This window comes from Corvus moneduloides, chromosome Z (assembly GCF_009650955.1).
Source record: "Corvus moneduloides isolate bCorMon1 chromosome Z, bCorMon1.pri, whole genome shotgun sequence".
NCBI lineage: Eukaryota > Metazoa > Chordata > Aves > Passeriformes > Corvidae > Corvus > Corvus moneduloides.
The window spans coordinates 37375028-37398274 of record NC_045511.1 but is presented as its reverse complement, the minus strand read 5'-3'; the positions used below and the strand labels follow the sequence as shown (position 1 = coordinate 37398274).

Genomic DNA, 23247 nt, shown 5'->3' with positions numbered 1-23247 from the left:
AATCAAAACACAAACTTCCACAGCTGCCAGTCTTCTCTTCTGCACTTCCATGTTCTGTTTTCATTTTCTTTTCCTGTGGTTGGTAATAAATCTCAGATATGTCTACAGAACTTCAAGGGCATAGTATGAGTAAATTAGACCAAGATTATGAGAGGAAAAATTTAAAAAATCTTAAGAATGTGAAGAATTCTTCACTGAGCCCAGTCTAAGTTTTTTTTCTGGGGTGTTTTTGCCTCTCTGACTTGGAATCACTGCAAGAACTTTACACAGTGAATGGGTAGAAAGTTCCTTGGGTGACTACATTTTCTCACTTAATCTCACTTCCCTACAGCCAGGTCACTGCTAAAAAATCCCCATAAAATTTAGAGCATGAACAGATCAATGTACAGGACAATATTGTTTTCTGGTCCAGTAATTATTTTTCGTTGTATGTTTCCTTGTAAATACACCCTGACACCTGTAATGGTACGAATGCAATTTTTAAAACCTTAATTTCACTAATATGAAATCTGTATAAAACTAAGCAGCTGTAGCCTAACAAAAATCAGTTTTAAGTTCTTATCTTATTAACTGAAAGACACAACTACTGAGGTTCTGGATGAAACAGCCATGCAATTTCCTAAATTCTAACATGACAGTTGTGCCAGGTTGAGCCCGTATTTCCAGAATTTTAATCAGCAAATTTAGTGGAATCAACAGTATCTCAGTAATATAGTAAGTGACTGAAGCTGAGTTTATTTGTCAAAGTATGTAAGCACTTGCAATTACTTCTAGGTAATACTTATTTTTTGTTATTCCTAAATTTATTTTTTAAATGATTCTGAGCAACACTGTCATAAAGACTATGATTATCAGGTCTGTGTTTCAGATGAGAAACCTAAGTCTGAAGCACTTCAAAAACATTACATGAAAAATAAATTAAATAAAATCACTTCCACTATGGTACAGAATGAACTAAAGAAACTACTTTCTTTAAAAATCTACAGCAGTTAATAATATAAAAAGCAAACATTTGTGTTGTGCATGTGCTTGGGACAATTATATGTGTCTGTCCACGGAAAAAACAACCCAAACAAAAAACCTGTTAAAACTGTAATCTGCATCTTTTTATTTATAAAAAGTACAGCAAAATATTAATGAATTTATGCATACATTAGGTGTTCCTTTGTGGGAACTACATCTTATTTAGCAGGTGCCATTGTGTGTTCATCAGAATTGCAATCAAATGGCACTCATACTAATTTCATAATTAATGAAAACCTTCCAATACCTTGTCCCATGGCAGAAAGTCAAGGTTCAGTAATTTGAATTGTGGAGGTAGAGATGATCTGAAGAAAGAGGAGTCTTATAAAGGAATACACTCAAAAATATTGAAGGTTTTTTAAGCATAAAGGAAATCTTTAAAAACAGAAGATTACTCAAAAATATTTGCAGCAACACTTTCCCTCCACAGGTCTTCAGAAGATAGAAAATGAAAGTCGCATTCTTAGCCAGCTGTGAGAAAATGGATAGCTCAGATTTCTCTTCTCACTTTGACTGTGCCTTTAAATGTCGGTTCTAGTATTTGCAGTCACTGCTCCTCTTGCAATTCAAATCCATGCAGGCAGTGGGAAGCTCAGTCACTCCCTGAAGCTTCTGGTGTGAGTTACCCAAGTGTTTCTTAGATGTAATCCAGACTGGTCATTCAGGTGCTACACACAGAGTAATGCTTTTCAGATTTTCTTAGCTGCATCTTAATTCAAGTGGGGATCAAACAAGTCATTAGACCACCCTGCTTCCATGTCAAAGTCTTTCAAAATCTTCTTTTGATTTGATTATTTTCAAAAATCTTGGCTCATGCTTGCAGGGAATTGAGAACTTCAACAAGATTAATTACTCTGCTGTCTTCCATCACTTCAATGCTTCTGTCATGTTTTCAAAGGTTAACACTATCCTCAGAGATACAGGTAAGCATTAGCAAGTATTCTCAAAGAAAGAAATATAGATACAGGGCATTATTGTCCCAGATGATAAGTCAGACTGTCACAACCTGGGCCTCTTAACCACTGTACCAGCTGTGCCTACTGTAGTAATCCCCAGGCTCGTTATGATTCTTTGCTTAGGATTTAAAGCATAAACTAGTACCAGATAAGCTTTTACTGTATATATGACACAACAGGACACTAACCATTTCTCCTCATTTAAACACAAGTCGGTCTTCCATCTATGTTTCCCTTCCCTACTATATTTGTACATTGTAGCACCACTTCTCTGTAGCAAGGTAGTTACAGACAAAATGTCAGAGGAGGGGACTGTGATATAAAAAGAAAAATGTACCTAAACAAAAATAGATTTACCTTTGTTGGCACTGGCTCACAGACACACACACACACAAAATCCTTAAATATTCAAAAATCCCCTGTCACTTCCCTACTCTCCTTGATCTGCTGCAAAGTTATGAGGGTTCACTTTTAACTACAGTGCCAATTGCAGCAGAACACCATGGTGTGATTGAGGATGAGAAAAAACATAGAGAGAGGATGCCTACACAATATACACTGAACACACATGCACATAGCCTGACTTTTTTAGATGACACACAGGGAACAATCTGGGGCCACATATCCTCTTTGCCCCATGTGTTCCACATCACTTACCCAAGAGCAAATACATGTGTGAAATCAATCTGAACCGCTAGGATCTTTCATCTCTTCACTGATATCAAGGATTGCATATGGCATAAGGCAAAGGTGAATCAAGCCTCATGATCTTTACAGGGAGTTTTGCCTCAAGAAACTACAGGCAGTCACTGAAACAGAACTCAAACAGGTCTTGTTGAAACAGCACCAAGTACTGGTAAATGCAGACATTTACAACTTGAGATTTGCTCACAGCATTCCTTCCTATAAAATGGCTTGCAGTGTAAAAAAAAAAAAAGCTGGAATCAAACTAGTTTACATGTAAAGAACATGGTGTGCAAGAATATTTCTGTGTCAGTGAATTGTGTGCATGTTTGTGACAAATGAGGTAGATATTTTTTGTTGTTCCAAATATGTTCCAGCATATACTTATTTAAGGTCTTGGCCATGCTAAACAAACTTTTATCTTCAGTCTCTTTCAAGGCAGGCATTTTGTCTAACTCTTGGACACTGGAAGTGCATTCTCTTCATCCCCAGGTTGTGCAGGCTTGCTGTTTCCTCTTAATGTTAAAAATGAGTATCTCAGTCCTCCTGCCATACTAAAGAAAATGAACAGTGGTGTCACAGATATCTGATGTTACATATGTCACTTAATAGGTACACACCTTTTCTTCCAAAGGGCTAAAGAACACTAGCTATCATAAACTAGGAGTGCCTGAGAGCTATGCAAACCATCTGAGAAAGCAGCTCCGGGCAAAGATCAATTACCAAGATTCACACACATGGATGTAACAGATCATCCAAGCACAGAAAGTAACAACTCACAAGTTAGAACTTATTTTCAATGGGTACAACTCATTCAGTCAGTGTTCTCACTTCCCACACCACACTTGGCTTTTACTTGGAAGCCTTGCAGCTCAGGAATGCTGCTCATAACAAAAGAAAAAAGAACCAATTCAATTCCACCCAGTAAAACTGCAGGCATATTTCTACAATTAGGCCCCACCACAGTAGGAGTTAATACCTGAAAACGGACATGAAAAGACATAACTAATGTCATAACTGTAATGAACTTTACATCCTGAGGCAGTGCTTCTTCAGGCCAGTAGTTTCAAAACAGCATCACCCAAATGAGTCAAATCAATGAAACATAAAACTAGAGCTCACTAAGAATTTGACAGCTTTAATAAATAAAGGCTATTCAAGTTTCACTTACCAAATATTTAGCCCTACAAAGTTTAACATGGAGAATATGTAATCTCCACCAATCAACATTCCGATGTAAGCAATGGATATATTCTGAAAGGAAACAAAAGTCATGCATTTATTTAAGTCAGACTTCATCTCCATGAATACAAGTGATACCAACTAATTCACTTTCCTAAGGAAATAGCTATACTGTGTTGCTGACCACTCTAAAATCAGCCTTTAAATTCATTTCATGGGATGTCAGCCTCATGGATAACATAACAATGAAAAGAATAATAAAATCAGTATGTTTTCTAAATGCATACAATGCACTGAGAGTGATGAGTGAATTTCTGGGAAAAAAATTAGCTATTTGATATTAGGTAAAATGAAGCTAAGGTCACCTTTTGAAATTTATTTCTTTATCATCTTCGGAATTCAGATCCCAGTCCTTAAAACTGAGGTTTGGGTTCTCCAGCATAAAAAGGATGCCTTAAAGTTACGTAAAATTACTTCATTATTACCTTAAAAGGGTTATCTGCTTACTTTTCCAACTAAATATGCACTGAAATCACTTGGTACAGGTTCAAGACAGGAACAGTTTAAAGATTCTACCTCTCACCCACCCCAATCAAGTTTTGGAAAAATTGTCCCCTAAAGACAGACAGAAAGCTGCAAAGCGTGTAAAAGTTTACCAACACTTTGTTGCTTTCAAATGTTTTAGCAGCTAGCCTGGACAATGACATCAGTCTCTGCTTTCTCTACTGGAAACTGCTGCATCATAAACTGCTAGTCAACTTTAAAGCTGCCCAGAGTGTGTCAAAGACTATTACAGCTTAGAAAGTAGAAATAGTCTTGCTCTGACTTAATGGTTTGATGCAGACATATAAAATTTAAAAGAACACTTTCAGGGCCACAGAATGAAAACTAGATTAATCTTGCAGTTTTCAAAAAACTAAAAAGAGAAGTACCATGCTTCTTTTGCAGATTTTGTTATGCTAAAGGCATTGTTTTCCTTAGTCATGGAAGGGAGCACTTTCAGGACTGTTATTCCTGTGCCTAAGCTAGTTTGAATTCTGAAAGTGTTTTGCCCACAGCTGCATAAGTTTTATCTTTTACTAAAGCTCTTTCAGCTTTACAGTTCTGTGTTTCTCTCCAAACTGGCCTACAAAAAAAGTGCGTGAGCAGTAAGGGATGTTCCCAGACATGCAGTCCTCATCAATACAAAGCAAGATGCACGGTTTTAGATTAAACTGGGTTAAAGAAAACAGACTGTAAGAACACAGGGTTCAGTTTTTAAGACATGCATGTTTTGGTGTTGATCAAATTGACCAGAATTTGTACAAACCAAAATGAAACAGTCCATTCAGCTAGAACACAAGTTCTCAAACAGAGGCTGAGGTACTTAACCATAAAGCACACTCTGTACTTCAGCTTAGTCGTTATTCTGTACCTATGAAAGCCCTGTGTATCAGCTGCAAGGGAAATTAGTTCAGCCCAAAGTAAAAGCAGGTTAGTCCCTATCAGTTCACCTGGATTTGCATCAGGGCATCTTGACTAACACACAATAACCTAATAAACAGAGGCAGGGGATAGTACCTGATGAAATGTGGCTAAATGTACATCTTTTAATTAAAGTGGTTTGAGTTTCTCTTGTAGGAGAAATAAAAAAAGATCAATACAAAGAATGCTTTCTAGAGCATACCTGACCTTCAGTGCAAGAGACCAGGGTCACTTTGCGGTGTGACCTTGGTTGGCACAAGCAGTGTCTGAGTATTAGCCCTCATTTTGAGTTTCCATCTCAAAGTACAATCAAGACCGCTGCTAAGCCAATGATCTTCCCTGTCTATCTGAGCATTTTTATTTCCCTCTTCTACTCCATAACTCACCTTGATGGCACCAACTACTGTTGTTGTGAGCGCAGAGTTGTAATGACTGCACAGGACAGTAGAATACATCAAGAGAAACCTAAATAAAGGAGAAAATTTTATAAATTCCTCCCAGGGACCCCGGAAGTTTAGCAACACTTTGAGATGTTCAACATTTTCTGGATCAATACTTTCCTGGGATCTATAATCCCACCTGTTTCAAACCCTAAAAGAGTAATTTCTGTGAATCTCTATTTTAAGTTAATGATGTGCACATAGAGGATATTCAAAATATATGTTAAAATGTGCTACTTGAGCTCTAGCAGAGTCATCCCTTTTCTCTGTGCTTTTTCTATGTCAGTATTTGAAGTTTGTTTGACCCCTTGGTTGTGACATGTGGAAGATAAGAACATGATGCAACTCATTCTTCCTTTGTCTCTGCAGTTTCAACAGGAACAAAGCATTATTTCATTACTTTTAAGTGTCCCACATTTTTCCAGCTGCTTTAAAGGATAAACACACTGAAACAGTTCCTATACTCAAAGACTTACATGCTATTAACTGCAAAAAAGTTAGATGATCAGAAGAGACAGTACAGAAAACATAAAGCTAAATGTCATGTTGTTCAGCACCGTACTGTGAGGTCAAAACCACAGATAGCACTGAGTGGTTATTTACACCATTAGAAATAATTAAAAGTCAAGACATAACCCTGGGGGAAAACCATTTTCTTTGAACTTTAACATAATTTACTAGTGAGTCTTACATTTGAGATTTGCAATTTGAAACACTGTCATGAAAACATCCTGCTTGATTTCCCTGTGTCCTTACCCCAACAAGCAGGAAAGAATAAATTGAAAGACAAAGAAAAAATTTGTCCAGTGCTGGAAATGTGTTGCCTATTAAAAAAAGAGAGAAAGAGAATTATGTGTTATATAATCAACTGTAAACACATATAAAATATACTTCATATGAAAATATGTAAATTCACAAAATATGTTTAATTCTTACCAAAATTATGAACCATTTATATTACTACTGGAAAGAGTTTAATGCATCTAACTCGAGAGACAACAGAATGACAGCACCCATGATACCTAGACACATGTAACATGTAGAGCAGTGCAGATACACAAGTGCATGCTGTAAGCAATGAACATAAATGCAACACAGAAAGCTGGTTTGGTATTTACTGACAGATACTAACACAATGAATAATAACACATAATAAATAGTGGTGATATGAGACAGACGGAAACAGCAAATACATAAATAATTTCCTCTAAATCTATTCTATACCACAGATATGTTCATGAGCTGCTTTAAAGGCCCAAGCCTGCATTTTTGAGTATTACTAAGGTCTCTCCACAACGCAGGTCAATGAAAAGGCTCAATCATCACTTTGAAGACTCCTCCCTAGGGAAGTGCAGCAAACAAACACAGAGTGCCACACAAACAGTCACTAAGAAATAAGTCACAGATTATTTTACATCTCCAGTAACTCCCAGATATGCCTCATTTTAATCTGGTTACTTTACACTCACTACATAAGCACTAAATTCAGCTAAGGCTGAACACATCCCTGAGAAACAGAATAAAGGCCATAGAATAATAGAATAATAGTCCATGCTGAGCCTTCACCATTTGAGGTAATAGGTAAGAGGGAACTTGAGCAGCTCTGCCCTGCTATAATTGTGCTGGCGTGCAACAAAAACCTGCAGAATATAACAGAGAGCCATTCTGGGGCTTCCTTCCTCTTACATGACATCATGCTTTTCTGTCCTCACAGTGAGCCAGCTGGTGAAGGAGAAATTCCAGGAGTAAGTGGGACATTCACTTACAAACGGCAATCTCTACAAGATTACAGAAGTAGCTAGGGGAGCAGAAGCATGTCCGCATGTCCCTATCACATAGACTTGGTACTGATGTTTTGACTTCACAGCAAAAGACATGCTGTGATAGGTCAAGGCAAGACACTCCGCCAGGGTAAAAACTGGTCTGAAAATCTGCTAAGTACAAGGGTTATCTACAATCATTTCCTGACTCATCATTGGTATTTTTCCATTTCTCTGTTTTCTCTGCTATTTGATTTCTGTGTTTCACACTGACACTAGTTATCTGCATCATTTAATAGGACTTCTATTGTTAAGTGACCAAACCAGCATGATGCACAGCAAGCACAATGTATTTCTCTAATAAATACTTATTCTTTTCAGGTAATTGACCATTAAGTTGTTTGCAGCAAATCAGCCAGTGGGCACAACACACTCTTTATTTTTCCCATGAACTAAACCTAGCAACAAGGTAAACTTCTCTGACCAAGTCTCCCAAAATGTCTCCAACCCTCTGCACTGGAAAAGCAGTTGAAACCTTACAGATATACAAACTTGGGCCCCTTTTCCAATATGGGCAGCTGCTGCATTTTCCTAAACTGGCACAAGGTCATGCTGGACTGATGTCACAAAGAGATTTCACATTCACACCAGACCTGTTTCCACCACTTTCAAGGAATCATAATTTTTCTGCTTAAAGCAGAATTCTAAGAACAAAATGACAAACTCATGTGAGTTCAAGGCACAACAACATACAACAAAGAACATTGCAATGATTTATTACATCCTGCAAAGAATTTTCAGTGGCGAATGCCACGCATTTCTAGAAAGAAATATGAGTGACTAGACTCATTTTACTATTAAGAAAAAGGCACCTCAGCAAGTATGTGAGGGAGCCAGGAAAACCTTCTGGTCTGATACTTTATGTATCAGGACATACTGCCTACAACACTGTACTAGGATTACCTGGGGAGAATCTTGCTCTCATTCTATGAGAATGCAAAATGTAGGTTACCGAACTAGACTGAGACTAAACAGAAATCTGTCCTGGACATCAGAATGAGAGGAGGACTGCAAATTGTCTGTATACTTGCAATCTCATTTTAGAGCATGTGGCAAATCACACAGAGCAGCTGGATTCTCAACCAATTGTTCTAGCTGGGGGCCTCCAGACATACGTTAGTTCATAGACAAAGAGTCAAATAAGGACTGTCACACAAATTCAGCTTCCCCTTAAGTGAATAATCACAAGCTCTTACCTGTGAAGGGCAAGTCCAACTCACACTTTTCAAATACTCATCACTAACATGGAGGTAGGATTACCTCTTTAGACACAAACAAGAAGCCCAACCCACTGACCAAATGAAACCTTAACAAAATAACATTATTAGTCTGAGATATGCACTATTGCTACTTACCTGCTGAAAGTCTCCAGTAGAAAAGCTAATAATAACTGTTGGAATCACCATGAAACAAGCATTATAGAACAGGACACCATATTTTCCCAACTCCTGTGAGAAATGAAACATGATGTTTGGCATTAAAAGCCATTTGGGAGCAAAACAGTACATATTACTCTGGCAATTCTCCTGACATTACTGTCAGTGAGTAAACAGAATATAACACATCTCAATTTAAAATACAACCTTGCAATCCTTGGATTCAGTATTTCATACTAAGCTGAATTTCCACTTCAGTCACTTTGTGCACACAACAGAGTATTACTACTCTGTTACACCTTGGACACTTTCTATACAACACCAGGAACTTCCAGAAGCACGGGTCTAAAAGTGCTTTGTGTTGACTTCACGTAAGTCTCTGCCTGGCCAAGGAATCACCCAGTCCCTCTACTGCAAATCAACCATGAAAACACATAACAGGAAAAAGAATTCTTCCCCTGGCTGTTCTGTATCAAGAATGCATATATCAACTGAAATGTGAAAGTAAACAAAGTTATTTATTAGTTCATAATGGTAAGTACATAAAAGTCATATAATAAGTAGTCCACTGTTATTATATTGTCATAATGCTAAATTCAATCTAATCACTCCTCAGTTACCTTTGGATCAATTTTCTGCTTTGTATAAACTCCATTTGCTGCTGTGAAGATATCGTTTAGCAACACAAAGATATAGCCCTCCAGATTGAAAGACAGATCAGACCTGGGAAAGAAATACTATATTGCAAATAAGCAAAAAATATGCAATGCATTGCATTACCTTTCTTACCTAGATGAATATTGCAAATGAGGATATGCAAATCCTGTGAACTCCAGCCAGTCACAGGTTCTGCTTCAAGCTTTCTTTGTAAGTCAAAGTACTTTACATTTCTCAGTCACAGGACCATCACAAATTAGACATCAGAGAGTTCCTAGTACTCAGTGTGAAAGTGGCAGGAAATGTTCGGTTTTCATTCAGAGAAGAATTTCACCCATTGCAACCCTGACAACCAGTCCAATTATAACTGAGTATACTTACCTATTTCTTTTAATACAAAAAATACCTAGGGAATAAAATCTAAGTGGTTTTTACAGTCAGACCAGACATGTTGTCATCCTTTCTATTTTGACTAGTTACCTCATAGATATGGACTAATTCATTTAATAGGACATGGCTCTATCAGGGTCACATCACATTGAAATTATTTTCCCTTGTTCATAGCAAAGCCAGGAAACAAACAAACAAAACATTACCTTTCCAGTTAGGTAAAGGAATGTTCAAACAGAAAACAGAGGACAACAGCATACGAGTACTTTGTGAACCTTATCTCACAATGGAACTTATTAAAAAAAAAAAGTGTGTTTTTTTGTGATTAAAAAAACAGACAATGCCTAACTCCATATTTGACAATCAAAAATACACTTTTCAAAGATTATTAAAATACACTTTTACCATGAAATAAAAGCAGCATTCCTCACACAGTTTTAACTTGCTTCACTCACTATCCTGCAAACATGGAAAACCTAGAGGTGGAAAAAGACACACACAAAGACTGCCAGCATGAATTGGATTTTTTCCTTTGTATACCTGCACCTCCCAGTGATGTCACTACAGAGATTTTCCAAATCAACTTTATCCAGAGTAACTGATCTCACCTTAGGTTTACTTGGAACTAAACAAGGAAAAAATCCTCCTGCTGTCCCTCCCCTCATAATACAGCTTTGTATAGAAAATTAAAACCTTACCCAGCAGCTATGAAAGCCCCAAGAATGATGGCAAATACGCTGACTATAATATTCAGTGGATACCGCTTCCTGCAGGCAAAAATTAAACAGTTCAAATTTTTATTATTTGAAGGGGAGATTAAATGGCTGTCTGCCTGAAAAGTTTCAAAGCAATTAATAATCACAGAACATTTAACAGGAGGGCAAAGTCTTGATAACCTTACAGAAACAACGTGATTGCCCACGTGCCACACTGTCAGACATTGGCCCTGAGAACGGAGATTGGAAAAGCACTGGGAGCACTCTGTTACTAGACAATTATATAAGTAAAGATCAAAGGTTTAAAGTAACAGCACTGAACCAAACTAATTTAATGTGTCTTGATATCCATGATAGACATAATTCAGTGTCTTCCAGCAGTCCAATAAAGGAAAATCACTGTACATCTCTCACGCAGTTTTTCATATCACCTTTGTTGAGGAAGATGCCACACAGTACACTCTCTGGATTATTTTCAAATAGATACTTATTTTGAACTCCAACTGAAACTTTGTACTTGAAAGGGAAAACATGGTGCTTATAACACTCTTCACTACTACATCAGTGTTGCCACAGAGTAATGAAAAGCATACTGTAAAACTATCCTGGTTTTTATATCTACACTACTTTACTTGGAAGTATCTTAAGTACTCATTTTTTGCACAATACTGCAATATGCCTTACAGATATTCCCCTGGACCTTATTCTGTCAAGATAGACTGAGATCCATCAAAACAAAATGCACAACTCTCTGAAGAAATGCTCTTGGAGAAATCGTGTGTGTAAAAGAGCACATCTGTGGACCACTGTCCCAACAATAAAGAACTGAGCAGACTCTAGATAAATTAGGCTTTGATCATAATGACTCTCAAGAGGAACAACCCAAAGCTTAACTGTTTAGAAAATCCTGACGTAAGCCTGCACAGACTTTCTAGAGTCCTTCCACTGTCAGCCCTGAGAAAATACACTGTGTCAATCTGTACCAATACAGCATTCTGCTCCCAAGCTTTCCTTTGGTTAGGATGCTGCTTGCACTCATAGCCCACAGTGCCGTTCTCCAGCTGAGCACGTATGATAATCTCACAGACTCACATTTTTTTCTCACTTGCCTGTGGGAGTCCTCAGGCCAACAGAAGACAGCTAGTTTTGCTTTCACTGGGAGAACTTAAAATTACAAAATAATTCCAGAGCATCCCCAAATATGAATCACATTGATCAACTAAATGCTGCTTCAGCCAAAAGGAGATGACAGTTTACTTGGGGGTTTTTGAAAGCTTTCCCCCGACCATCACTCTCGTATTGCCTGGGTTCAGCTTTAGCAAGCTGGTTTTCTCCTCGTGAGTTCATCTTGTCCAGTACCAGCCATGTGGATAGAACTGTGAAGTTCTAGACAAAGTATGATGTATTTGTACTCCTGTTCCTCCAACTCAGTACAGTTGAAACGAGAGACCCTGAGCAGCTAGCATATCCTCCTTACTTTCTCATGAAAAATAACATGGGTGTCTGTAAGTAAGGAATTCTCTGATTCAACAACTGGTAGATACTCTTTTGCTTCATTAACTTGGTATGTTTTCAGACTTGACCCAGACAACTACTCTACATAAGCAGACTGCCATGCTATCAGCACTGTTTGGAGACATAAGGGTCTGTCTGTTTAAAGCAGCTTGCAGTTTCGAAGCCTCCAAGGTAAGACACAAACATAACCACTGAAAGTGTCTGAGTTGTGTCTGCTGACCTGAAACCTGTGCAACAGTCTAGAGAAAGAATTTTTCTAGTGAAAATTAAGTCAGGCTGATATTTTTCCTCTTCACTAAAATGTATATATCTATGCCTTCAAAAAAGATACATAAAATCACTTCGCTTTTCTCTATTTGTAAGTAAAAATCACTCATTCAATATTCTGATGAGATGACATAAGTAACCCATTTGATATGATCTAAAATAAAGGTATCTTAAATGAAAAAAAGAAAAAAAAACAAACAAAAAAGATCACCCAAGTATGATGATTTCCAGCAGTAAAGTAAGTGGAATGGTAAACTTCCTGAGCACTGTAAACATCGGCAAACTGTCAAAAAAACAAAATAAAATCCAAGCAGAGTATCAGATTAACAGCATTCTTATATTCCAATTCTTATTTTACTAACCAGGGGATGGAACATTCAGTCCATCAATAAGAAACCAAACCAAATACCAAGTCACTTAGCACATATATAAAATTCAGTCTGACATTAGATGCACATTAGACAACCAAATCATTGAAGGATAACAAGCTTTGCCAATTTGTAAACCAGTGCAACTGGCTATGTTCTGAAGGTCACTCTGCTTTACTGAAATGGAATATAATAGGTATTTTCTACCTAGCATAACCCTGATGAAATAATTCTTTCTTCAAAATCCCCAAGCAGAGTTAAATAAAAAATATTTCTATTGTAAACTTAAGAGGCAATAAACCTGTCTCTGAAAACATGTAACAGAAATAAAATACAAAGAAAACAAGCTGTACTTTGAAAAAAGTAAAATTAATCCATGACCAAAAAATTAGAGGAAACACAAGAAACATGAAAGGTGGGACCAGCTGCAACTACCAAACAAAGTGCTACTTTTGAGCAACATGTTGTTGATCTTCATGAAGTAATGCAGTTGGAAACCCTTCTGGGTGAGAAACACTTTCATCTGACACTTTGGAAATGTGACAGCATGGCCATATGGACCAATTAATCCCCTGCTTAAGATAGCTATTAGCAATTGCATTAATAAATGATACAATTCCTAACAAAATGTTTAATAACTTTACAACAGGCATTTTGAATTTATGCATAGGATCATCTACGCCTTCCAGACAACCCAAACAAGGTGGAGAATTCCATAATGTAAACAAATATCATATATTTTAACAAAAGGCAATGTAACAAAATGTTAGTGGCAGAAACACTGCAGGCATTTTTAAGCTTCTGTTATAAAAATTAGTTTCAACTAGTAAATCTAAAAGAGGTACACCAGCCACAGGAGAGGAAGAAGGTTCATGTACCCTACAAAACATTTAAATTTACAGTCAGAGAAAAGGGAAAGAAAAAGCCAACTTTCACAGTTTTGAAATTATTTTCATATTCACAATAGCTGAAGTGCTACTCTGGAGAGTACCGCCTAAATCTTTATGTCTATTTCAGTGGAAATAGTGAACACATTCAACAAAGAGTTGCAGAATCAGGCATCTAGTGTTCATAGCTAGAGAACATAAATTCTATAAATAAAAAGAAATGTTAACAAATTAAAAGTACTACATTGGGGGACCGCATCACTCGTCATTCTCTACAACTCCCTGGAAGAAGGGTGTAGTGAGGTGAGGGCAGGTCTCTTCTACTGTGCTGTAGTGAGATCACCATAGCAAATGGCCTTCAGCTGAGACAGGGGAGATTCAGACTAGATATTAGAAAATAATTTTCACTGTTAGAGTGGTCAGGCATTAGAGTGGGCTGTCCATAGAGGTGGTGGAGTCACCATCCCTGAGGGTGTTTGGATCTGGCACTGGGTGATGAGGTCACTGGTCCAGGGTTACAGTGGTAATGCTGGGTTGATGGTTGGACTAGATGATTTTAAAGGTGTTTTCCAACCTTGACAATTCTATGATTCTGTTATTCTATTTTCTTTCCTAGCATCTGTCTCATAGTTATGAAATGCACACAAACCTGCAAAATTCTGTTTTGGTTTAGCTTAGTACCAAACCCTCAGGAACCTGCAATGACAAAAAAGCCACCACAACAGTAGGGCTGTATCCTCCAGGGCTGGTGCAGCCATCATGCTTCTGTGCTCCTCTTTCACAGAAAATACAGTCATTCATTCTATTACAGCACGCCTACATTACTTACACCTTTTTAGCACTGGCATGGAAACAACTCTTATGGATCTACGCTTACAGGCACATGGGAGTCAAGGCACTGTTCAGCAGTGCTCCCTGACAACCTGCTTTTGGCGCTCAGCAGGGCTCAGCCACCACCACCACCCCACTACACAGCAGTTTTTTCATCTCTTGGTGATTCCTAAGTACCTGCCATGACATTGTGGTACAAATATTTTCCTTGTACTTCTTCCTTCAGAAACATCTTACAATTTTCCAACTCTCTGGTTAGGACACCCAGGAAAAGCTGGACGCTTAGGCATGAAGCACAAGTGAAAGCACTTTCATGGCCACATAGGAGTATAGTGATTTTATGTCAGTACAGCCCTGGCTAAGCTCTCCTTAAAGGAAGCAGACAACTTGTAAAGAGATCAAATGTTTAGGTAAAAATTTCATAACAGTACCAGGGGTTTAGATAGACAGGCAGACAGACACCACATGAATTTAAGACTCTAGACAATGACCTTCTGTAGTGTTTCTTCTTTACCCCACAAGAGAAAAGGGTAAAATCCAAACAGTCTACTTATAACTTCTATTTACTGTACCTGAGTTTGCTGGTACTTGATAATCCACTTAAGTGGTTTCCAACATAAATCAGAGGCAGAGGAAACAACTGTGATAAAATTAAAAGCACAACTCAGATTATTATGTTTAGAAGTACTTTTGAGAAACTTTACTTGACAGAATTTGGTACGTGTAATATCAGATGTACTTTTAGCAAGAAAGAGGGTTTTTTTAAAGAGGAAAATAATGTAACTATGCTGCTAACTCATATGCAGCTCCCATTTATGTGACTGGTCATGACCACAACTTCCCTGATGTAATTAAAAGAGTTGCAATCTACCACTAATGAGATTTAGAATCCATTTAGAGTAAATGTTAATCAGTTTTATTATAGTTACTATAATCCTCATATTAATACCCATTTTAACATTTAATTTTAGGTATAAAAGTAATACTAGTAACAGTAGCTAAATAAGCAAGTGAAGAGATGGAACAAAAAAATTAATAAACTGTATGCTGTGCTTTTCTACGTACTCTACATATATTCGTATAGCCGGAAATTGCAACATTTTAGATCTAACAAAAAAAATTATGTGAGATACTAGAAAGGAAAGGTAAGTATTTATGAGTAAATTAAACTTTACTTCTATAAAAGAGACTGGCTTGCACAGTTATGGTCCATAACACAATACAGAGAAACAATAACAGAAATTCAGAGCCTTAAGAAAATGTGTGAGAAGCCATGGATCCCTACAATAATCAGCTGCAATTCAAAGCCATTAATTTTCTTCTGACAGAAAAAATTACAGTATCACAGAATGGGTAAGGTTTGAATTTGTAGAAGATTTAAACCAACCGAAGTAATCAATGGGGACAAAGGCAGTGTGTACGTTTGGTCCCACTCACTATCAGTCAAGAGGGGCTGAAATGGCAGAAGACATAACAGAACCTCTATCTGAATGTGTAATAGTTGCTCTTGCTCCTACACAGGGACACTTCAGGTTTGTGTTTGTCGAAGGCTATGCATTCTTAAAACTTTGTCTGCTGGAAAAGCATACAGAGGAATGGGGTGTTTTATCTATGTTAAAAATTCTGCCTTTTTTTACAGCAAGAGAGAAGAAAGGTGAAATGAAAGCTGATAGTCAACTGAAGCTAACTTTTAAGTGAAAGTCACAGTAAAAGTAAACAGGACTTGTAGTGGTTTGGTCCAAAATACTCATTACTGTTTACTTCTTATAAATCATTATCACCGAGCACAGCACGATAGAAATCCTGATTTGTCTCCCTTCTCTGTAAAATTTACATATCAGGGACAAGATTGGAGCAAGCTGTGGATAGGCAAACAACCTTAGGGACCAAAAAAACACCAGTACCTCAATGAAGCCTAAGGACCAGAAAGACATGAGTACATCGAGCCAGAGAGACATTATGAACTCAACCAGCATGGTGACTACTTTACCCCAACACAGAATAAGTAAATTCAAACCAAATTGTAATTACTACAGGTTTTTTCACTTTCCTTCGAGCCACGCAGTTGGTCGCCACTAAATTTGTACCGGTTTGGCCAAATTTAGAAAGAAAGAAAGCAGGAGTATAAGTAACAATAAATATTCAGCCTGTCAACATAAGTTTGCAAAAATTTTGTAATGCACTGTCTCATCTACAGGTTTTTATTCAGAACATCTTGGTTCATTTAATCTATAGACTGAAAACAGCAGGAATTACATTACCTTTCCTCTGAGATTTGTTCCATTGTAAGGACAAAATTACAACATCCAGCGCAACAGCAGAGATCAGTGAATCATTTACTTAAAAAGGGTCAGGAACTTCAAAGCTTCATCACTAAAATAAGCATTTCACTACTTTAAAACTCTAGCTGAAAGCACTGAAGACATAAACCAGTTCAGGAGTGAAAAGTAATGATTATCTTAGTGTCAAAGCAAAAGTTGACAAAAGGATAAGGGGTTGACCTAAGGGTTCCTTAAAAAGTAGGGAAATCAACAATGAGTAATCCAGCTGATTCACTGTGACTAGTTAAACTCAGCACTACAAGCAATATGCAAGTCCTGGGTGCTAAAATGATGACTGCTCCCAGCCTATCCAGTGAAGTCTCCCAAACAACAGATATTATTAGGATAAAGAAAAAGGGTGCTGTATTTTTTTAATGACTTTGTACTTAAGTTAAAGTGAAGACAACAGCAGTTGGACTGGGGAGGATGGAGGGAGGAAACTTCTCAAGGTCTCAATAAGTTTATAAGTCGAACTCAAAGCTACCCACTGGGAAACCTTTCTTATTCTGGAATAAAGAAGGATTGTCCATTTTATGAATGATACCACAGATTTTCCTCCAAGACTTGTACATGTAGAAATGCCAATGATTTCAACATGCATTAAGAATAAGTAAGTCTCTGAGACATCCATTGTAAACCTCACACTGATAGTAAGACATGATTCTGCAGTAAGGACGCTGGCCTGAAAAGCTGTAATATCTGAGCCCTGCAGCAGGGCTGGGAACTGTGTGTCCTGGAGCAAACATGACCAATACCCTGCAACAAGACATAAACACACAGGCTAATGCATCAAAGAAACACTCCAGCAACATTGTATAGATGCAAAAATCTTCAAGGATCATTGCTGTAGTCATTTCACATCCTAGTTCACAAACTGAGGTAAGAGGAGACCCTCTCACATTTGCTCTGTCCTGCCTCTTTAGACCAGACACATTTAAGGTCTGTATGATGCAGCTAGTCACTACCTACAGCATTTTCAAGTGGGCATTATTTTAGCCCCTATGGAACGTAAATCTTATACAGGGAGTCAACCATTGTTTCAGTTTCTCATCTATCATATTATTTTTCTATTATTTTATTACATGCTTCATTCATATTTCTAAGCAGCCTTTCTCCCTTCATGCGTGTTCCAAAGTCTTTCACAAACATAGCTCCCATTGATCCCAGAGAGAGCTATATCCAGAAAAAACACTTCAGGAACATGAAAGAGTTCATCCAGCTGTATGAATGTAAAGCACACTTCCCATGTGCTGCATAACAAAATGGCACCAGATTTCTCTGCAAAGAGTTTATCTCTACAGCCCAAACACACTAGAACACTGGAGAGAAATTAAAATTATCAAATCCAATTTTAAATGAAACAATGATACAAATAATCCGATTTGGAAAAGAAATGTAAATATTTTTCTTGCCTCCATAAGAAAGAATGGTACTGTAAGAAGTAACTCTTTCCTGTTAATACCAGGACATATGTAATCCTTACCTTCACAGGTATACTTTTGTCAAAATCAGGAAAGTGAACAATCTTATTTAGTTTTGACACATACAAGATAAGTATAGTGGCTGCCATCTAAACAAAAAGAAAAAAACGAGAAGTCATGTAAGAGCAAAATTGTAATGTATGAATGAAAAAACTGCTTCAAAGAAAAAATCTTTATATGAATTTGACAAATGCTAGGTTTTATGTATTTCTCTAAAAGAACAGCACAGAATGTGATTAACAAATTGAAATAATTTTACTCTTGTCAATTTTGCCAGCTATTTATTTAAAAGTAAAATACACACTAATACCTTACTATCCTGAAGAAAACTAGTGGCAGTCTGTGAAACAATGCATGCTGAGAAGGAGCTGAGAAAATAAAATAGGACACAATCCCAGAAAAACTGTGAAATTTTTACTCAGAGAGTTTTTGTTTAGTCTGCAGAATCACTCCTAAAGCATTTTTTTGGTAATGCAAGATGGAAGTTGGACATTGATCAGTCTGTTGACAACATGAGGAAGAAACAGTAAAGAAGCATACAGAATTAAGGAGAATACCTGAGCAATCATACATCACAGATGTTAATGCTGTCCCCAGGGAGTCAAAAAAAGGGTCAAATTTTCCTAATACAAAAATACAGTAATTGACTATCTATAGAATGAGGTGGAGTCATGTTCTGCAGACTAAATTATACTGTATCATATGTACTTCATAAAGTGATCAGCGAAATCTCAGAAGGATCAGTCAACAAAAAAAAATAGAAATGCAATTAAATCTTAGGTTCTGCAAAGAAAAAAGGTGCAAAATCACGTGAATTATTGCCACATTTTCTAGTCTTTCACTGAAACATGATCTGTGGTTCCATGAGCTGTACGGATGTGTAGAACTCTCTCTAGCACCCAACAGCAGAGACACCAGACTTGTGGTACCCTGCTTTCAATTCTTCCTCACTACCCCCTGGTGTGCAACCTTGGCAGAAAGCAAATTCTCTGTAAAATGTATTTGCCTAAACAACATCTGCTTCAAGGCTCAATCTTTATCAGTGATCCCTCTGCAGTGACGCATTCCTCTTTATGGACCCAGTCCACAAGCATTTGCCTCCTAACAACAAAAATAATAAAAAACATTTCTGCTGCAATACTGCAACTTACCCACGGGCAAATAAAGCAACAAAGAATCAAAATTTTGCACTGGTCCTACTGGAATACTGCTGGGAAATGAGGAGAGATTTATGAGGAAATACACGGTTTGGCTACAAACAGGGGCAGTGTCTCTGCATATAGGCCACAAGTGCTCAAGGACCCTCATAGAATGCATGCACTTGCTAGAACAAAGCTGGACAGTTTTGAAGGCCAGATCTCTTAATTACTGAACTTTACAAGGAGAAATAAATAGCATTCCAGTCTTTTACGTGACTCTCCAGGCAATAATTTTGACTCAAACTCAAAGTTGCCTGTTTTCAATGAAACAAATTATAGATCCTTATAGTGTATCTAATCCAGAAAGCAAGCAGTTCACTATAACTGATTTTGCTCCCTAAAATGTACCTCTATTATCATTAGTTTAACTTACAAAATAATGAATACTTTTATTATGCTTTACTTGTGAACATACCTGTCCAATTCCAAGAAACATTGGTGATGGAAAGCTGAAAAGCATGAACAAATATTTAGTACTGAGGAATGGGAAAAAAAAATTAGGAAAAATAAAAAAGTTAAAGTTTAATACCAAAGTCAACAATTAAACACGAGGATGACTGGCCTGTGCTTTGGAAGAGCTCAGGACTACACCAATTGTAGTAGTAGTATTTTATTTCTGCAGCCCAAATACAGCCCATGCACAGTTGATCAGTTCTGAACTGCTAGTTGTTTGTAAGTGAAGGTAACACACTTAGAGAACTCTTAATGCATCATTTCTTAAGTAGCCTCACATATACTTCATGCATCCTGAGATGGGATAGTAACTTAAACCTCTTGCCCTTGCTCTAACTTGGAAGCTTACCTCTGTAGTCCAAACATACTAGCAATATGTTTTTCTGAAAATCCAATTCTTAGGCAAATTTTGTAGAAATGTCTATTGTCTACTAAACCAGCTACATTCCTACCATAACCCTTCAGTTAGCTTTAGGTGAAAGCGTAGATAGAATCATAGAATAGTTTAGGTTGGAAGGGACCTTTAAAAATCATCTAGTTCCAAACCCCCTACCATGTGCAGGAACACCTTCCACTACTCCAGCTTGCTCAAAGCCCTATCCAGACTGGTTTTGAGCATCTCCAGGGACAGGGAGTCCACAGTCTGTCTGGACAACTTACTCTGGTGCCTTACCACTCCCACAGTAAAGAATTTCTTCCTAATATCAATCTAGACCTGTCCTCTCTCAGCTTAAGGCCATTTCCCTTTGTCCCATCACTACATGGCCTTGTGAAAAGTCCTCCTCAGGCTCTTCACTTTAGGTACTGGAAGGCCACAAAAAGGTCTTCCTGTAATATTCTCCAGGCTGAACAACCTTGTCTCTCTCAGCCTGTCTTCACAGGAGAGGTGCTGCAGTCCTGTGATCAGCTTAGTGGCCTCCTCTGGACTAGTTCCAATAGGTCCATGTCTTCTTTGTTTTGGAGGGCCCAAGACCTGGATGCAGTTTTCCAGGTGGGATCTCACCAGAGCAGAGGGGCAGAATCCCCTCCCTTGACCAGCTGGCCACATTTCTTCTAATGCAACCTGGGTGGTTGGCTTTCTGATCTGCAAGCACACAGTGCTGGTTCATATTCAGCTTTTTGTCCACAAACACCCCCAGGTCTTTCTCCCCATTCTCCCTTCAGACTATATTTGTGCCTGGGATTGGCTCAATCCAGGTGCAGGACCTCATACTTGGCCTTGTTGAAGTTCATGACATTTGCAGAAACTGCTGTACTCCTACTTGGTGTGGTGAGAAACGTACATCTCAAATGAACACAGCTGGGATGGGAACAAAGCATTGGCGAAAGAAACAAACACACTGAATCACAGCAGGAAGGCCATAACAGCATTACAGTCCTAACACAGAGTTAGGAGCAACCCATAGCAAAAGAGATTCAGGGAAACAGAGGTACCAGGGGCAGGAAAGGCATAAGAAATAACAGGACTTCCATTTATAATCATGTGACACCTAAACTGTCTTGTTTAGTACTTACAGCTACTCCATATAAAGATGGAGATTTCACCCACCTGTATTACACAGGTTTCTCCAGACGTTTGTGATTTGTAGAGGCCTAAATATTTCCAGCAATGCTGTAAGGTCTTCATACAAAACTTAGGCTTATCGATGGACATACTGTCCTTGATTATCTCACACAGATGTGCTAGATGTATGCCAGGGACTTGCAGGGAGCTGCAGTTTGTAGGATAAAACCTACTATAAACCAAAATCTCGACTTGCACCATGTATAATTTATGAGACATATTAAATACAGCTTCTACACATTCAAATAGCACTGAATGTTAGAAAATGACAGCAAGTTTGGCTTTTAAACTTTTTCATTTTGTTTTTTCTTTTTCTTATTTTGATTCAAGATGAGCTAAACCACAGCAAAAACAGAGCAAAGATTTTAAGTAAAACATATCAATGGTGAGAAAAACGGCAGTCACAGGACAATCACAGAATCACAGAATATCCTGAGTCAGAAGGGACCCACCCACAAGGATCATCGAAGTCCAACAAGTACAAATCTAGACTGGAAGAGTATGAATTGGAGATGAATGCTCAAGTTCCTCTAATTCCCACAGCTGCAAGACTAAGAGTAAAATGCAAAGCGTAAGAGGTCTGCAGCTAATGCAGTTGCTTTACACAATGGTAAGAGGATGCTAATGATTCCATATGGGTACTGGCACCATCAAGTCAGAGATGGACTCTTTCAGTGTTTTTATGATTAAGCCATCTTACGAGGTTCACTTTTCATTACTGGCTACCTCAGAAAAGAAAGGTGCTGGAAGGAAGACACTGTTCGGCAGGAACAGTTAGGGAATACGCTGTTTCTCTCACGGGTGCCTAAGGTAGTGTGATCCCCTGGGAATAGCGAAAAGCCCCCGAGAAAAGACCGGCGTTGTCGGAACTCTGCCTGCCGTCGGGTGGTGCTGGAGAATTGGTACACACTGGGCACATACTGTGTACATACTGGAGACACCGGCCCGGCTTCCAGCACATTACCCACCAGCGGGCTGCCCGGGATTTGAGCTGCACGGGTGCCGTGGGTGACGCCAGCGGGAAGGGGAGCAGGAGCGGGAACGCTTCCCCGCCGGGCAGGGGGCAGCCTGGCACCGCCTGGCACCGCTGTCCCACCGTCCCACCACCCGCGGGCGGGGGGACCGGGCCTGCCCCGCCGCCCGCTCTGCCGCCGGCGCTCACCTGTAGGCGCTGAGGAGCGCCTTGTTGACCAGCACGATGAGGAAGGAACACGTCCCGTAGAAGAGCGCCGAGAGTACCCTGGGCAGTGCCGGGGACGCGGCGGCAGCGTCCGCCTCCTCCCCCGCGGCCTGCCCGGCGCTCATGGCGGCGAAGAGCGGCGGTGAGCAGGGCCGTACCGCGGGCGGCACCAGGACGGCCGTGGGGCCGCCGCTCCTCCTCCTCCTCCTCGCCGGCCCGTCCCCGAGCGGCGGCGGCACCAGATCCCGGGCGCGGCGGCCCCGCGGGCGGGTCTGGAGCGGCGCCTCGCCTCGCCTGCGGGGGGCGCTGCCGCCGCCAGGGCCGGGGCGCCCTGTGAGCGCGGCCTGCGCGGCCCGGCGGCGGGGCGGGCACCGCGCGGAGAGCCCAGCGCGCCGGGCCGCCGCGGCAGCAGCTCCCGAGCTCCTGCCCGGTCCCCGCCAGCACCCGGCACCACCCTGCCGTGGTGTTAAACC

At 39.2% G+C, this 23247-nt stretch overlaps 1 protein-coding gene across 2 annotated transcripts in view; it reads right to left on the bottom strand.

Annotated features, from left to right (window-relative positions):
* The window catches only part of SLC35D2 (solute carrier family 35 member D2), a 46776-nt gene extending 23742 nt beyond the window's left edge, over positions 1-23034 (bottom strand). Inside the window, exons 1-12 of one of the 2 annotated variants that reach the window (XM_032095783.1) lie at positions 22757-23031; positions 19993-20026; positions 18381-18467; positions 15149-15216; positions 12702-12773; positions 10691-10759; positions 9566-9668; positions 8925-9017; positions 6506-6573; positions 5696-5774; positions 3835-3917; positions 1085-3217 (exon numbers count right to left, since the gene is read on the bottom strand). In XM_032095783.1, coding sequence (XP_031951674.1) covers positions 3115-3217; positions 3835-3917; positions 5696-5774; positions 6506-6573; positions 8925-9017; positions 9566-9668; positions 10691-10759; positions 12702-12773; positions 15149-15216; positions 18381-18467; positions 19993-20026; positions 22757-22899 — 1002 coding nt within the window. In that variant the 5' untranslated portion in view covers positions 22900-23031 and the 3' untranslated portion in view covers positions 1085-3114. Of the gene's footprint in view, positions 1-1084; positions 3218-3834; positions 3918-5695; positions 5775-6505; positions 6574-8924; positions 9018-9565; positions 9669-10690; positions 10760-12701; positions 12774-15148; positions 15217-18380; positions 18468-19992; positions 20027-22756 lie in introns of those variants that run through there. The other variant, XM_032095784.1, reaches the window with a different exon arrangement.
* Between the last annotated feature and the right edge of the window lie 213 nt (positions 23035-23247).